Source organism: Microtus ochrogaster, unplaced genomic scaffold, assembly GCF_000317375.1.
Source record: "Microtus ochrogaster isolate Prairie Vole_2 unplaced genomic scaffold, MicOch1.0 UNK62, whole genome shotgun sequence".
In the NCBI taxonomy this organism is placed as follows: domain Eukaryota; kingdom Metazoa; phylum Chordata; class Mammalia; order Rodentia; family Cricetidae; genus Microtus; species Microtus ochrogaster.
The window spans coordinates 327,507-340,049 of NW_004949160.1; the positions used below are offsets into that span (position 1 = coordinate 327,507).

Below are 12,543 nucleotides of genomic sequence, written 5' to 3' on the forward strand. Positions count from 1 at the left end.
GCTAGTTCCAGGACAGGAACCAAAAGCTACGGAGAAACCCTGTCTCGAAAATAAAAAAAATAAATAAAAAAAAAAATAAAAAAAAAAAAAAGATTTACTGCTATTTGGGGTTTTTAATATGTAGTCTAATTGTGATTTGTCCCTAGCATTGCATGGTACCAGCTGGTCTTTGTTTTAAAATCTTTAAAGGATCCATTTATGTGTATGTGTGTATGTCATGTGTGTGCAGGTGCCTGAAAAGGCCAGAAAAAGCCATCAGATCCTCTGAAGGTGGAGTTATAGATGTTTGTGAGCTGCCTCACATGGGTGCTGGGAATCATACCTGGGTCCTTAGGAAGAACATGGTGAACAGCAAGTGCTCTTAACTGCTGAGTCGTCTCTCCAGCCCTCATCTTTGGTTTTAAAATTTAGATCTGAAGCCATTATTTTCATCCATCTTTTCAAGTAGCAGGAAAGTCAGTGCTGCTTTTAATGATGCCAGGTAGTGCTTTTGATTGTGTTTGCTTTACCATTTCCTTAAAAATGATACATTTTGCCAGTTTCGCATATAACATGATACTTAATCTAAGCCAAACATGTAACACTTAAACTGTGACTATGCCTCTTTTGAGAAACACAACAGAACTAATGACATTAAAGAATTGGCTGAATGGATCTGTATGTATGTTAGAAGAGGTCAACAGGTGGAAGAAAGCACAGATGCATGCTATTTTTGTGATTAAACAAACAATTGGACTGCTGTATTCCTAAGTGCCAAAGTGAATTGATATATTTTGTAGTTGTGTTCTAACAGAACAGCATAAAGTAAGATAGAGGTAATAGACCTAGAAAAAGAAAGTTAAAATAATATTTTCCTTTTGTGATGAGTTTATAGAAAACTTTTCTTTGGGTGTTTATGGGGTATTCTTTTCTTTTTCCTTGCTTTTGATGAAAGGTAATGAACGCTTTTTTTAATAATTAGGAAAAAAGCTATAAAATAAATTTATTTTATTATCTGGGATACAGCATGAAAAGAAAAGCCGGGGGCAATGTGGGTTTTGTTGAAATGTGGTTACTTCTTAGCTCTGTTCTAAGGCTTAATCTGTAAAATGGTGTGTTGTAGGAACTATTTGCTTTCAGGGATTTTGTTTATTTCAAGTGGGATGACTATTAAACAACATTGAAAACATGAAACTCTATAAAGTCTCAAGTGTAAGGTTGTAAAAAATTAATATTAATATGTATGTGTGTGGACACATGTGTCAGATTATATAGGTGGAGGCCAGAAGCCAGCTTTATTTTCTCTACTTCATGGGATCTAATGGTAGTGTCTTTTTAATCTGTGTAACCATTTCTTCATACTTGTGCCAAGAAACCCATTTCTGCTATTGATTTCTTTCTTCTCTTTTAAATGTACCTATTTATTTTGTGTATATGTTTGTGGGTGGCTGTGCCACAAGCTCTGTGTGGTGGTCAGAGGATAACATTCAGGAATTGATCTCTCCTTGTACCCTGTAGATTCCAGGGATTGAACTTCAGTTGAGGCTTGGCAACAAGTGCCTTAACCATTGAGCTTTCTTACTGATATTGTTATTATTTGCTAAAAGGATTTTTTTATAATTGATTATAATGATTGATTAATCTGAAGTTTTGTTTCAGATTGTTTCTGTTTTTAAAGGACATTGAAAGGAATTTTAAGATTGCCATTCATCAGGGAAAACAATTCAAATGATTTTACCATTTAATATTCTGCTATGAAAAGTATTAAATTGAGAGTAAAATGTCAGTCAAAAACATCAAATAGGCTGGGGATACAGTGGCAGCTCTTAGCTAGTATGGTTGAGGCCCTGGATGTTCAACCCTAGAATAACTTCAAAATAATACTTTGTTGGCTGGAGAAATGGCTTATTGATTAAGGGCACTTGTTATGCTTAAGAGGTCTCGAAGAATACAGTTTGTAAAACAACTGGTATCTGTACTCTATAAATGTATCATTTATATCACCACAAGGCCAAGATGCTAGGTACTTTGAAGAATACATAGGGTTTTGCTTTTTAAAAAATTCAAGTATGCTTCTTTTCAACTTAAAATTGTTCATAGTTACATATAGTAATTAGATGGCTGATAAATCTGTACCATTTGTGTTTTACTTGGGAGATGAAACAGTATTTGAAAAAATTAGTGCTTCTATCTGTGTAAAAGCAGTCTTCATCAACTGGAGAAGATGATGTATAAAGAGTCAGAATAGGGGCTGGGGAGATGGCTCTGTCAATAAAGTGCTTGTAGAAGAAGCATGAGAACCTGAGTTTGATCCACAGCACTCAGGTACAGAAGTATACTTAATACAGAGCTAGGGAGACAGAAACAGGAGAATCCTTATGGCTCACTGGCAAAGCCAAAATAGTGAGTTCCAGGTCCAATGAGAGAGACCCTTTCTTGAAAAAGGTCTGCCTGTTGTGAGGCAGGCAGGTCTCTGTAAGTTTGAGGCCAACCAGAGCTACCCAGTGAGTCCCTGCCTCAAAGAAGATGAATCAGATGGAGAATGACTGAAGACAACCTCCATGTACATGTGAACATATTCACACATACCACCCTTGAAAAATTTAAAAGAATAACTAATTGAAAACTGCTTACCGAGCAGTTCTTATTTTATTTATTTATTCTGTAGTTGTAAACTAATGACAAAGGTAAACTAATTTAATGATCTGTGATTTCTGGAGTTTGTTACAAATAGCATTTTTAAAATAGTGGCTTTGAATTTGCTGTGGTGAATTTATAGCCTGGGCAATTTTTATTTTTGTGTTTCATTCTATCTTGAAATCTGAGGGGCCAGGGAGATACCTCAGTGGGAAAAACACTTCCTACACAAGCATAAAGATCTGAGTTCAGGTCTCCAGAACTAATGGAAAGTTGTTGGGTGTGGTATCCAGCTTCTGTAATTTCAGAATTACTATAGGGAGATGGGAAGTAGAGACAGTAGTATCCTCAGAAAGTCTTGGGCCTACAACATATCTTGAATATGTTGACATATGCAACAGTAAACAGTAGAGACCCTGTCTCAAACAAGCAAAGACCTGTAACAACCAAGATTGTCCTCTGACTTCCACATATGTGATGTGGCAGGACATTCCACATTCATTCACACAAACACATGCATAGATTGATGCATATAAAAAACTGGTTTATGTACATTAACAATGACAACTTTGAGCGTGATCTTTTAAATACTTGAACAAAAATTTGAGGTTCTTCTGAATAGGGTTTTATATACTTGGGAGAAAAGTCTTTCAGTGAACATATAACTTCACTTGGTGCTGCATTGTTGGGAAGGGCATGCATTTTATTAGCACAAATCATAAGCTAGAGATACCAAAAGTGGTTCAAGAAATAATTAAGATGTTGAGACTCACCTGATCTTAGTGGTCAAGAAAAATTTAATGGAAGCTGACCATGCAGAATAAGTATAAAATCATATAAGTCACCATCCAGGGCAAGTTGGTTATTTTAATGAGAAGACAAAGGTGCAAAGGCCTAGCTGGAATAAATACCTTCCAAATTACAAAGGTGGTAGAGAGAAATTGCCTAGATTGTTGGACATTATACATACAAAATTTGAAAGGATGGAATCTTTTTAGGTATTTGAACAGGCATAATGTAAAATTCTTCTTTATAAAAATTAAAGAAATACAGTTCTGGGCAATTTAGCTCAGTGATAGAGTACTTATTAGGCCTCAGCTCCAGGGGGAAAATTGGCAATATGCAAAATGATTGGATTTGAAAAGAGGAAATGTTTTACCCAAATATATTTTCATCTTACTAACAAGCATAAATAAAGCATGAGGACTTGAGTTTAATCCCCAGAACTTTATAAAACTAACTATTGGGCCTGCAGAGATGATTTGGGTTTTCCCAGCACCCATGTGGAACAGAGCTCATAAACACCTGTAATTAATTCAGGGGGATATGATGCCTCTAGCTTCCTCAGGCACTCATACTTACATGTATGTGATTAACACATGAATACATTTAAAAGTAAGTAAATCTTTAGGTATATGGATGAGGAAAGTCACCCACTCTGGCTGCTGACTTGGTCCTGAATGATAGCTGAAGTAAGTACTGCTTTTCCCTGAAGTTGGTTAGACTGGGTAGTGTAGCAATGTGAGAACGTGGTCAGTAACCAACCACTTTTAGCAAATTTAATGTCTGAGACCTGTAGGATAGTGTTATTACATCTGTTAGTGGTTTAAGCATGGATTGTGGAGCTAAATTAAGTCTGAATTTGATTTGAATGCAAATCCCAGCATCATATGTCTGTGTGTTACTTAATCTCTCAATTTAAAACAATGTGTATCTCTGGGAGTTGTGAGAACTAAATGAATACATCCATGTTAAATGTTTAGATCAGTAACTAACACTTTATAGACATTGTTACCTGTGTATTTTGTTTGTATTCTCAACAATGGAAAGATCAGGGTGACTGGTTTTGTTGCGTGTTATGTTGTATGTTATAAGGAATTCCATGCCATTGCACTTCCTTTGTTAGACTTTTGTAATTAGATTCTTGGTGACACAATTTTTACTTTACCAGAATCAACTGTTCAGTATCAGGAATATAAGTATTTAGTTTAATTGCCATGTGGAATTTAGTAGATGTGAAGACTGATTCCGAGGAAGAATGTGTCTTTGAAAAATGGGTCTGAATAAAATCTTAAAGTTACAGTTCTTTTAATTTTCTTATGTTTGATAACACAATACTGAGTCTATGTGCATTTCTAAGAATTTTAATGTCATCATCTTTTTTTTTCAGTATAAAACCATAAAATAAATCCTCAGTCTTTTTCAAGATTATGTAAAAGAACTTGTGAATTACATCTCAGCACCTAGGACAGCACACAGCACCTCACATCCTGCACGGCAATATACACGAACTCTGGCTTGAGATTTGGGGTTTGTGTTTTGGATTCAGAAAAGAAGAGAAAGTTTTAGGGGAAAATTTAAAACTTTGTGAAGTATATGCAGTGCCAAATGGTATCATGGCTTTATTTCAAAATGTTTTACTCTGGCTGTAGAACCCACTTCATGAAGTAGTTTGAGTTAAAATGATCTAATATTTGTGTTTTAACTTTCAGCTTTGTGTTATTCTTGGAAAATTTCGCACCACTTGTGAATCCCTTGAGCCTGGGCATTGCAAACCCACTTCTGTTGGGCCCATCTCCTTTGCACTTTGCTCAGATTAAGACTCAGTTGGCGCTTCAGCAGCTGAATGTCGTTGCCTCACATGGTTCAACAACACCTTATAGTGTATTAAATCAGACATTCTCAAAAGTAGCCATGTCGAGACCCAGGTTTAATCTTCGAGGGACCTTTCCACTTCAAAGGCCGAGAGCACCTAATCCTCCTGGGATGAGGCCTCCAGGACCATTTATGAGGCCTGGATCTATGGGTCTTCCAAGATTTTACCCAGCAGGGAGAGCCCGTGGAATTCCACACAGATTTCCTGGCCATGAAGTTTATCAGAACATGGGACCACAGAGAATGAATGTTCAGGTAACTCAACACCGAACTGATCCAAGATTAACCAAAGAAAAAATGGATTTTCATGAAGCACAACAAAAGAAGGAGAAACCTCATAGTAGTCGGTGGGATGATGAGCCTCATATAACTCCACCAGTGGAAGTGAAACAGAGTTCTGTAACTCAGGTTACAGAGCAGAGTCCTAAAGTACAGAGCCGCTATACAAAGGAGAGTGCCTCAAGTATCTTAGCAAGTTTTGGATTATCAAATGAAGACCTAGAAGAACTTAGTCGCTATCCTGATGAACAGCTAACTCCTGAAAATATGCCATTAATATTGAGGGATATAAGAATGCGAAAAATGGGGCGCCGATTACCTAATTTACCTTCTCACAGCAGAAATAAGGAAACACTTGGTAAAGAAACAGTTTCAAGTAACGTAATTGATTATGGGCATGCAAGCAAATATGGCTATACAGAAGATCCACTTGAAGTACGTATTTATGATCCTGAAATTCCAACTGATGAGGTCAAGAATGAATATCGGTCGCAGGAGAACATTTCTGCAACTGTTCCCTCTCCAAATGTGACACGTAATTCCGTGTTTCCTGTGGAAGATGTGTTTCGTCAGATGGACTTCCCTGGTGAGTCCTCAAGTCAGTCCTTTTTCCCAGCTGAGAGTGGAACCAAAATGACAGGCTTACACATTTCAGGACAGTCAGTCCTTGAGCCTGTAAAGTCCGTCAGCCAGTCTCTTAGCCAAACAGTTAGCCAGACAATGAGTCAGTCTCTTGTTTCTCCATCTGTGAACCAGCCATCCTTTTCCTCTGAATTAATTTCAGCTTTAAACCAGCAAGAGCGGATCCCACAGAAGCCCGTGATCAGTTCAGATGATGCACATGTTGGACCTAGAGGAAGTAAAAAGAGTTACCAATCAGAGGCTGACCTGCCCATTCGGTCTCCATTTGGGATTGTGAAAGCTTCGTGGCTACCAAAGTTTACACAAGCTGGTACCCAGAAAATGAAGAGACTGCCAACCCCTTCTATGATGAATGATTATTATGCGGCATCTCCAAGAATATTTCCACATTTGTGTTCTCTGTGTAACGTAGAATGTAGTCATTTGAAGGTGAGTGTTTTTAAAAGATTGCTGTACAATGATGCTCAGCGCCCAGGTTTTCTCTAAATTCTGTTATATATGCTGCTGTTACCAAAGCATTAAGTAAGTGACTAATTAATTTTGATTGCAACCCTGGCACCTACTTGTAATCGTAAGTAACTTTAGTATTGAAGTGAATGTTAGGCTTTCTGTATTCCTGTTACTTAGTATACTATATAGTTTGCCGGGTTTTTTTTTTTTTTGAACTTTCAGTTATCCCATTTATGCAGCATCAACTTTATATAATTGTATACTCATAACAGTGCTACATGAGAAAGTATGTTTAAGATTTATTAGACTAAAATTTATTATGACTCATTTGTAATGTGCACTTACAAAGGACAGTATATTTTAGTCTTGTATATATCTGTTCTAAGATAAAGATATTAATGTTGCTTTAAGTGTTTCTGAGTTTTGTATGGACCAGAAGTTTTTCAGTGTTTCTTGAGAAGGCACTTTTAAAATAACTTCATAACAGAATTATTCAGGATGTAGTGATGATTATGGAGCCAGCCATGAGCTCAGAAAATAGAGTAAAATGCAGGAAATTGAGAGAGGAAAGTCCAAAATATATGCTTAAGGTGCCTTTGTGGTTAGTATAAGCAGAAGGAACATTTTATGTAGGTGCTGAAGAATAGTATTATATAGTATATGTTGTTTGATAGTAACCACTGGTAAATCTGAACAGGAATCACCCCCCACCCCCACCCCTTGTAACTGCACAGGAATCACTGGTTCTTTTGTTTACTAATGCAATTTGTAGATATAGATTATGGTGAGAAGGGAATGTACTTTAAAAGAAGCTTTAATTTAAAGCTTTAGTCTTGAATTGTCTGGGTGGCTTGAAGAGGCTTACTTAGGTTTTCGTTCTCTTGTTATTTTTCTCTCCTGCAAATATTACCATTTTATTGTCTTTGTATGCATTTATCAGGTTTCAGTCAGTAATGGGAAAACCTGAATTGAATGCTCTTGTCTTCAAGTTAACACTTGTAAAAGGAAGCATCATTCTGGGCTGGGAGTGTTGTTCAGTGGTAGAGCACACGTTTAACACATACCAGGCCCTGGGTTTAATAAAAAAAAAAGCAGCAATCTATCCATTTTAGACAAATATGCTGTTTCTTTTAAAAAATACTTATGTATTTATTATGTCTGTGTATGCCTGCAGGCCAGAAGAAGACATCAGACCTCATTACAGATGGTTGTGAGTCACCATGTAGTTGCTGGGAATTGAACTCAGAACCTTTGGAAGAGCAGACAATGCTCTTAACCTCTGAGCCATCTCTCCAGCCCTATGCTGGATTTTAATATGGTAATAGCTCCTTTTTTCCACCAAAGCGGATAGAGTTGTTTGTCACTCAGAAAGCTCTCAGCATAGTTCTTTGTAATCTGTAACTAGCCCTAGACTTGAGTGTTGGGTGCTCTTTGTTATTGTAACTGGGCATACCAATAACACATATTTATTATGGACTTTTAATCAGTCATAGTGTGTTGAAAATATATATCTTAACTTGTGATGATTTTATTTATTGTATATATACTGATTTAACTTTGTATGTATCTATAGTAGATGGGGGGCAGAAATAAAGAACTATATAAAATTTGTTTTGTAAAGCAGATTGTGCAGTCTCATCAAGAAAAGATACCCAAGGATATTTTCAAAGTTAGAAACAAGCACACAGTTGTGGCACACACCTTTAGTGCCAGCACTAGGAAGGCAGAGGTAGGTGGATCTCTGAGTTTGAGGCCTGCCTGTTCCACAGAGTGAATTCCAAGATAACTATGGCTACATTGAGAAACCCTGTGTGGAAAAACCAAAAGGAGCAAATGGTTTGGTGATTTGGGGAGCGGTATATAGAGTTTATTTAGTGGCTTATGGAAAGGGGAAAGGGAAGGAGAAAGGAAAGAAGGGGGAAAGTAGAGGGGGGTGAGGGGAGAGAGAGGCAGTAGTTACCGCTTCAGAAGAGGGATGGGAAGAGAGAGTGGTTTGGTGATATTTAACCATTTGTTCATGACATTAGGGGAAGATACTGTTTCTATGTTGATTTCAGATTTGTAGCGATCAGGCCAGCAATTAGAATGCCTATAAAGTATCTAGCAATTTGTGATGAACAAGAAAAGCATAAATCTGCTTTTGGTTTGAGAAAACATTTTCCATCTAGTTAGATAAGGCTTGTACCAGATGCACTATTTTCTTTATGGAGTAGTTTGAAGACATTTTTTTCTAAAGAAGAAAAATGGCATTCCAGATGGGAACAGCAACAAGTAGACAAAAGTTCATAAAGAAGGCCTTATGCTAAGAGGCATTGAAGAACATACTAGAAATAAATATGCAAGGCCTTGAAAAGCAATTGTCAATTCTGATTTGAGGTGGAAGACTTTGAGAAGCTAATTAAATTTTTGATATGTGAAGCAACACATTGATAGTGTTTCAGAGTGATTTAAGTGTAGATAAATAGGAAAATGGGAGATGGGGTAGGCTATTTAAATGAAAGCTTCCCTAGTTATTCAAGTGTAAGGTGGAAAACCCTGGGGAAATAAAATAAAACAAAATTTTGAAAGCAGAGAAAAATCATGCAGTCATTAAAAAGCACTTCTTTTGGACTATGAAGATGGCCGAGTGAATGAAAGCATTTGCCACACACGTGTGAGGAGCTGAGTTCAAGTCCCCAGGATCAAAGTCTGTCAAACCTGGCAGTCAAATGGCACGAGCATCTGTGTCAATCCTAGCACTCCTATTGGCAGTGAAAACAGCAGAGACCCTGTAGAAGATGATGACTGTGACTGACCTCTAAGCTTGTCCTTTCACTTCCACAAGTTTGCTATGACTTCTGTGCCGCTGAGTCAACACCCAATGTGCGTTGTATGCACATGCTTAATTTCCCTGCTCCCAGTCTTAACAGTCAGCGTTACAGATTGGGGTTCATCTAATTAAAGAATTCATCATTGCTTGATGGACAATGATGGGCATGTGAATGTTAATGGGCATGTGAATGTTAATTTAGATGTACAAGTTGCCTCTTGTTTTTTGTGAAATATTTTATTACCTTGTGTGTATATGCATATTTGTGATAATAGGAATATATAGCTAGTACTTGTGGATTTCTAATTTCAGGTTTTTTTCCTACTAGGTAAATCCTACAGCATCTTTGCTTTCTACATTTGAGTCTTCCAAACTATAGCCTGAGGTGCACTTTTAAGAATACAGTAATAGACTGTTTCCTCACAAACTGGCGTTCAGGTTTTAAAGAAATTTGCCTTGATTTCCTATGTCCTTTTGACTGAAATAACTTGATTCAAGACAGTCCCCAATTTACTCATTTATATATTTTGTGTGTTTGTGAGTGCTGGTACACGTGTCCACGGTGAATTTGTGGAAGTCAGGATATTGTGAGAGTCAGGCTTTCTCCTTCTGTCATGTGGGTCCAGGTAGGTATTTAACTCTAATCATTGGGCAACACATATTTTTTATTGAAGCTAGTCAGAAGATAAAGGGCAAGCTTTGATAGGAGTTGGTGTTTTCATAGTGATTCAGAGCTAGCCCAAGTCTATAGTTTTTGGAGTTTCTTTGCTTCTTGGGTAATTATTTTTCCTATAGAGGCAGTGCTCCTTTTGAGCAGCTATCTGGGTATTATGATATGAAGTCTAGGATTTGGGGTTGCATAGATACCTTTACTGAGCTTACTTAGTGTATCAAGAAGGATGCCTGTTGGAAGACAGTGTGCATGGTGAGTAGAATTAAAGAAAGTGCCTTAGTAAGCAGGGCATTGACCATTTTCAGCTTATATAGGTATTAATAGCAAAAAAGCATATCCATTATTATCATTTCTTTGTATGTGTTTCAAGAAAAGCTGAAGATTAGATTTGGGGGATACAGTCTGGATTTATAAGTGTTGACAACTTATTCAAATAAAACATTTTATGGTGCAAATAAATTATGCCTAATTATCTGCCTGCTGGTGTGTCTGGTAAAAACAATACCTAATTTATATCAAAGACATGGATTGGATTGGACACTACTACAGACTCTTGATTGATGGTTTCTTTTAGCTTTTGGTTTGTAGCACTAAGGAGTCTATGCAGACATTTTGTTTTTACAGTGTACAATTAAGCCAGGAAGTTTAATGAAATCCTTTAGCCTGTCAAAACTTAGATGCACAGTGTTGGAAGTAAGTAACTTGTCTTTTGGGTAGTTCCTGCCAAGGTAGAACTCAGGATTAATGTCAGCTGTAGTTTAATTGTAGAAACTTTGTTTTGTAAATTGTTTAAACTTTTTGTTTAAAATGTTCTTGAAGTGAAAACAAAAGTTTTTCTCAGAAGTTTTAAAATTCAGAGAGCTATTTAGTGAGGGTTGGGCTTTTTCTTTCTCTTTTTCCTTTCCAAATGCTGAAGGAACAATAAAACATTGAGCAATAGACACATTTCACCTTGAAGACTATTATGTTAAAAGCTATATTACTTGTTCTTTCTTCTCAGACCCTCTTTTAATCAAATATGTGTTCCAGGAGGTATTTGCTGTTACATATTGTAATTTTAGGACATTTATTTGTAAACAATGTATAGGGAAGTATTTTTTGTTAATTGTAAAGCTGTATGTGTAAGGGATAATATGTCTTTGAAACTGTGTTACTTTCCATTAAATCTTGAAAATAAATTAGATTTGATCAGTGGTAGTTTTCACTATTTTACTCATCTTTTTCCCAATATAGTGAGCACCTTGTTTGGAATGCCATTAGCATTTGAAGTCTTATTTTGGTGATCAGTGTCTTTTGCTTGACCTTTAGAGGAGTAAGCTGCTGTGTTTGGAAGGCACCATCTCAGAGATACTTGTAGCTTGATAGAATTTTTGGTGTTTTTTGAAATGTTGCTTTTATATTTGAGATGTTATTTTTGAATTTATGCTTTTTCTTCAAGTCTAAATATACGTATGCATTTCAAAAATGAATGTTCATGGATATGATTTTTAAAAATTTCTACTTAAATATCTTTTAAATAGTGTTAACATGTGTGGGTTAAATGCATTTGTTTGGAGGACTTTAATTTTTGTTTGTGAAAATTATGTTGTTTCTAAATCCTAAATCTAAATTATAATCAGGTTTGTTAATTATAATTATAATTTTCAAATACCCGTTGTCATTAAAAAAAACTTAATTCATTAGTGAGCATGAGGATTGTTTTAATTTCAACCTTTTCTTTTTTTAAAATAGGACTGGATTCAGCATCAAAATACTTCCACCCATATTGAGAGTTGTCGGCAGTTACGTCAACAGTAAGAAAATTTTCTTCCATTTTTTATAAGCAACAGAGTTAGAAGAAAATAGCCTATGATGACATGTAACTATTAAATATTTTTAGTGTGATAATTTGTTAGAAATACTTTTAAAAGCTATTCCTTGTTTAAAATAATCCTGGAGAAGTATGTTTAATATTCCAAAAGGAGAGTGCCATGTAATCTTACATTAACTTAATCTGTGTCTCTTTTCTAACTTAATCCCCAATAGGTAATTACAAACAAATTTAATTGATTTTCCTTGCTTGTTTGCCTTTCCCACAATGGTTGAAGACAGGTATCATTCTTTCCATTATCTTGCCCATTTTTCTGTGGAGATGTGAATGCACATTTCAGCTTACTACCTTATAAACAGCACTTGAAGCACACAATAACAAATAAAACTACTTTACCTTTTTCAAGGGTTTTGACTTCATTTACTTTTCTGAAAGATAATTTGTTGATCATTTGGTTTTTTGTTTTTGGTGGGTGCAATGAATTTTATTGATATTCAAGAGGGTAGGACTTCCTAAGTCACTCTCCTTGTTTTGTTTTTGTTGTTGTCTGTCTTTCTTTCTTTCTTTCTTTCTTTCTTTCTTTCTTTTTTTTTTTTTTTTTTTTTTTTT

The 12,543-nt window shown here is 36.0% G+C and overlaps 1 protein-coding gene across 8 annotated transcripts in view; it reads left to right on the forward strand.

Annotated features, from left to right (window-relative positions):
- Positions 1-12,543, forward strand: part of Znf638 (zinc finger protein 638) — a 142,326-nt gene that overhangs the window by 71,391 nt on the left and 58,392 nt on the right. For 7 of the 8 annotated variants that reach the window (XM_026777398.1, XM_026777399.1, XM_026777401.1 and 4 more), the window contains exons 2-3: positions 5,109-6,621; positions 11,856-11,917. In XM_026777398.1, the coding sequence (XP_026633199.1) occupies positions 5,109-6,621; positions 11,856-11,917 (1,575 nt within the window). The remainder of the gene's footprint in view (positions 1-5,108; positions 6,622-11,855; positions 11,918-12,543) is intronic. The other variant, XM_026777402.1, reaches the window with a different exon arrangement.